The sequence below is a fragment of the Miscanthus floridulus genome, chromosome 8, assembly GCF_019320115.1.
Source record: "Miscanthus floridulus cultivar M001 chromosome 8, ASM1932011v1, whole genome shotgun sequence".
NCBI classification, from domain to species: domain Eukaryota; kingdom Viridiplantae; phylum Streptophyta; class Magnoliopsida; order Poales; family Poaceae; genus Miscanthus; species Miscanthus floridulus.
In genome coordinates this window covers 181,830,012-181,834,051 of record NC_089587.1, presented here as the reverse complement: position 1 = coordinate 181,834,051, position 4,040 = coordinate 181,830,012, and the positions used below count along the sequence as shown (strand labels likewise).

At 57.1% G+C, this 4,040-nt stretch overlaps 1 protein-coding gene across 1 annotated transcript; it reads right to left on the bottom strand.

Annotated features, from left to right (window-relative positions):
• Nucleotides 1-538: 538 nt before the first annotated feature.
• LOC136470276 (uncharacterized mitochondrial protein AtMg00810-like) lies at nucleotides 539-1,746 on the bottom strand. Its single transcript, XM_066468172.1, has 2 exons — nucleotides 1,677-1,746; nucleotides 539-1,341 (listed from the first exon to the last, which is right to left on the bottom strand). The coding sequence occupies exons 1-2, from the start codon at nucleotides 1,744-1,746 to the stop codon at nucleotides 539-541; spliced, it is 873 nt and encodes a 290-aa protein (XP_066324269.1).
• Between the last annotated feature and the right edge of the window lie 2,294 nt (nucleotides 1,747-4,040).

The following is a 4,040-nucleotide window of genomic DNA, read 5'->3' as shown; positions in this document are numbered from 1 at the left end:
ACCTACTCCTGAGTACAAGAGTACACCAACTACCTACTCCTAAGGTACAGGGTACGCCAACTACCAACTCCTAAGGTACATAGTACACTTACTACTCCTAGCAGTACAAAGCTTACCTCAGCCCACTACCAAGACATGGCTCATGTAATAGCTACCAACTAATATACTACAGCTATAGCTACAGGAACTATTCGGCAGAGCCGATCAGTCCCCAACTCCCAACAGGGAGTGGTCGGCCGAGCCGACCAGTCTCCAACCAAGGAAAATGAGGAGCAGCAGATTATGTATAACAATTCTTCCCCAAATCCTGCTGCTAGCCCGATGCCTTGACCTCATCTATGCCAATCATCTTCCACAGCTCCATGAACCGCAGGCGTTCGAGTGACTTGGTGAGGATGTCAGCGAGCTGTCTGCCAGTCTCGATAAACTCGATGACGATCTGCCCTCCATCGATGTAGTCCCGGAGGAAGTGGAACTTGATGTCGATGTGCTTGCTCTGGTCGTGGAGGACAGGGTTCTTGACGACAGCGATGGCGGGCTAGTTGTCCACCATCAGAGCTGGCGGGTGAGCTTCGCCCAGCAGCCGGCGCAGCCATACTGCCTGGCACGCCATCGTGGCCGCTGCGACGTGCTCCGCCTCACACGTTGACAGCGCCATGATCTTTTGCTTCAGCGACTGCCAAGCAATGGGGGCTTCTCCAAAGAAGACGAGCACACCGGAGGTGCTCCGTCGCCCATCAATGTCGCCCGCCATATCCGCATCGCTGAAAATAGTGAGCTCTGGCTCACATTCCTTTGCCTTGAGGGGTGCCTCATTGAACACCGTGAGTCGCAACCCTCCCTTGTCGCCACTCTTGGGGAAGATGATCGCTTGATCGAGCATCCCCTTGACGTAGCGCAACAACCTTTTCACTGCCGACCAGTGATCTTCGCGCAGGTCTTCCATGAACCGGCTGACGTACCCGACCATGAATGCGATGTTCGGCCGAGTATGCGTGAGGTAGCGTAGCCCGCCGATGATGCTCTGATAGCGCATCGCGTCTACCTTCGCCGCCATGCTGTGTTTGGATAGCTTTAGCCGCTCTTCCATTAGAGTTGCACACGACTTGCACTCTGCCATGCCGCTCCGCTCTAGCAGCTTCTCCGCATAGGCGCGCTGGCCCAAGGAGATGCTCCGCTTCCCCTGCCTCACCTCAATGTCGAGGTAGTAGGAGAGCGCGCCGAGATCGCTCAACTTGAAATGAGCCGCCATCTCATGCTTGAAGCTGTTGATGTCCGCCGCACGTGCGCCGGTGACATTCAAGTCATCCACATACACGCCGACAAAGAGCTCCTCCTTCCCTGTTGCCACATGTAGAGCGCGTGCTCGGTTGCACACCGCGTGAACCCAAGCTCGCCCATTATGGCGTCAATCTTGGCGTTCCATGCTCACGGGGCCTGCCGCAGCCCGTAGAACGCCTTGCGTAGTCGGAGCACCCTGTGCTCCGCTCCCTTGACGGCGAAACCCAGAGGTTGCCTGACGAAGACCATCTCCGCCAGCTCACCATTGAGGAAGGCCGATTTTATGTCCATGTGATGGACGCGCTAGTCCTTCGCTACTGTCAAATCCAACAGTAGTCGGACAGACTCCATGCATGCTATCGGCGCAAAGACTTCCTTGAAGTCGATGCCCTCACGCTGCACGAAGCCACGGGTGACGAGCCGAGCCTTGTACTTGACAATGGTGCCGCGCTCATCCCGCTTCATCTTGTAGACCTACTTCAAGCCGATCGGCCTATAGCCCACCGGTGGATCTACCAACTCCCATGTGCCATTGTCCTCAATGGCCTTCATCTCTTCCAACATCGCCCGTCACCAATTGGCGTCGCGTTCAGCCACTGTGAACGTCGGTGGCTCCTCGGCACTAACAAGGAGCAGCTCTGGATCGTCGAGCAACTGACTCGCCAGGCCTATGGCCCCTGCATTGCCGATGATGTTGTCCAGCCTGCGGAATCGGACCTCCTCGCTGTCGTGGAAAGCATCCATGAACTCGCTGATGTCGCTCGAAGGGGAGATGAACTGGATCGGTGGTCCCCTCGGCACTGCTGCTGAAGTGCTCGGCACCCCCTCTACAGTGCTCGGCACCCCTCCCGGAGTGCTCGGCACTGCTGCTGAAGTGCTTGGCACCCCCTCTGCAGTGCTCGACACCCCTCCCGGAGTGCTCGGCATAGCGCCAGGAGTGCTCAGCACTGCTGCTGAATGCTTGGCACCCCCTCTGCAGTGCTCAGCACCCCTCCCAGAGTGCTCAGCACAGCCCTAGGAGTTCTCGGCTCTGTTGCTGGAGTGGTCGGCACCTCCTCTCCAGTGTCTCCACCACCGTGGATGACCAAGTGCTCGATGACAAAGGTGCTGGTGAAGCTGCCAGCTTCCCCTGTGCTCAGACTATCCTAGTTCCAGGCCACCTTCTCATCGAACACCATGTCCCTAGAGATCACCACCTTGCCTCTCTTGGGATCATAAAGCCGATAGGCCTTGTTGCCCTCCGCGTAGCCCAAGAGCACCATCGGCGTGCTCCTGTCTTCCAGCTTGCCGAGGTGAGGCTTGGTGTTCTTCATATGGCCGCCGCAGCCAAATGTCCTGAGGAAGGACACATTCGGCTTGCGTCCATGCCAAACCTCGAATGGCGTCTTGCCCTTCAGGGCCTTGGTGGGCACGTGGTTGAGGATAAACACCGCCATGGTCACTGTCTCACCCTAGAACCTTGCCGACATGCCCATAGCCTTCATCATGGATCGAGCCATACCGACCACCATCTAGTTCCACCGCTCCACCATGCCATTCTGCTGTGACAAGTACGGCATGGTGTGGTGTCGTACCACACCCTGATCCACGTAGTACGCAGTGAATTCCACCGAAGTGAATTTGTCGCCGCGATCAGTCCGTAGCATGCGTAGCTTTATGTCGCTCTCCGCCTCTACGCACGCCTTGAACTTATTGACCGCTTCCACCGCCTCGGTCTTACTGGTCAGAAGTTGCAGCCACATGTACCGGCTGTAGTCATCCACCAGCAAGATGAAGTACTTGCGCCCGCCGGGTGTTGCCAGCATGATAAGCCCATAGAGGTCACCATGGACTAGCTCGAGGGCCTCTGTCGCACGATACTTCACCGTCTTCGGGAATGGCAGCCTTCTTTGCTTCCCGGCCAGACAGCTGTCACACAGCTCACCTGCATGCTCGATGTGAGGCAGCCCAATCACCATCTTCTCCAGCCGACCAAGAGCGTTAAAGCGAAGATGTCCATACCGGGCATGCCACAGCCATGGCTCCTCCATGTGTCATGCAGCCAAGCAGATGGGCTGCTCCACCTTAAGGTCGAGCAGGCACAGTTGGTTTTGGGACCTCTTAACCCTGGCAAGAAGCCGCACGGATCCTAAAGACGTCGTCCTTGATCAGTACCTCGCTGCCATGCTCATCTAGCTTACCAATGCTGATGATGCTTGAACGCAGCTGTGGGATATAATATACATCCGTTAGCGCACGGTGCTCGCCGTTCTGGCACCTAAAGATGATGGTGCCGCGCCATCGGATCACCACCCTTGAGCTGTCATCGAACTTCACCGTGCCGGTCACATCGTCGTTGAGCTCAGAGAAGACTGCCTTGGAGCCCATCATGTGGTTGCTGGCGCCAGAGTCTAGGTACCACCGCTGCTCCTGCTCATCGCCCACACATCCAAGGTGGACTTGGGCACGCGGTTTGTCGAGGTTGACAGCCTTTAGAGCCTTCCCAGGCCCTTCCACCATCACCACCTCTCCCTTCTCTGCCTCAACGTCGTGCAATGCACAGAACGTCACCATCAGGAGAGTGGCGTCGTCATCCTCATCAGCTTGTGCTAGATGAGACTCAGCCTTCTTCTCCTGCTTGCGATTTGGGTACTCCTTTGCCTAATGGTCCATCTTCCCGCAGCGCCGGCAGACGTTGGGGTCGACCTTCTGCTTCTTCTTCTCTGAAGAAGCCTTGCCGCGGCGCTTGCCATCGCCACCGCGGCGGGAGGAGGCTTCCC

Excerpts from the sequence above, each read along its gene's own strand:
- LOC136470276 (XM_066468172.1), bottom strand. The coding sequence starts at position 1,746 with ATGAAGCGGGATGAGCGCGGCACCATTGTCAAGTACAAGGCTCGGCTC. Across the intron at positions 1,342-1,676 it reads CACCCGTGGCTTCGTGCAGC|GGAAGGAGGAGCTCTTTGTC; the intron begins GTGAGGGCATCG and ends ATGTGGCAACAG.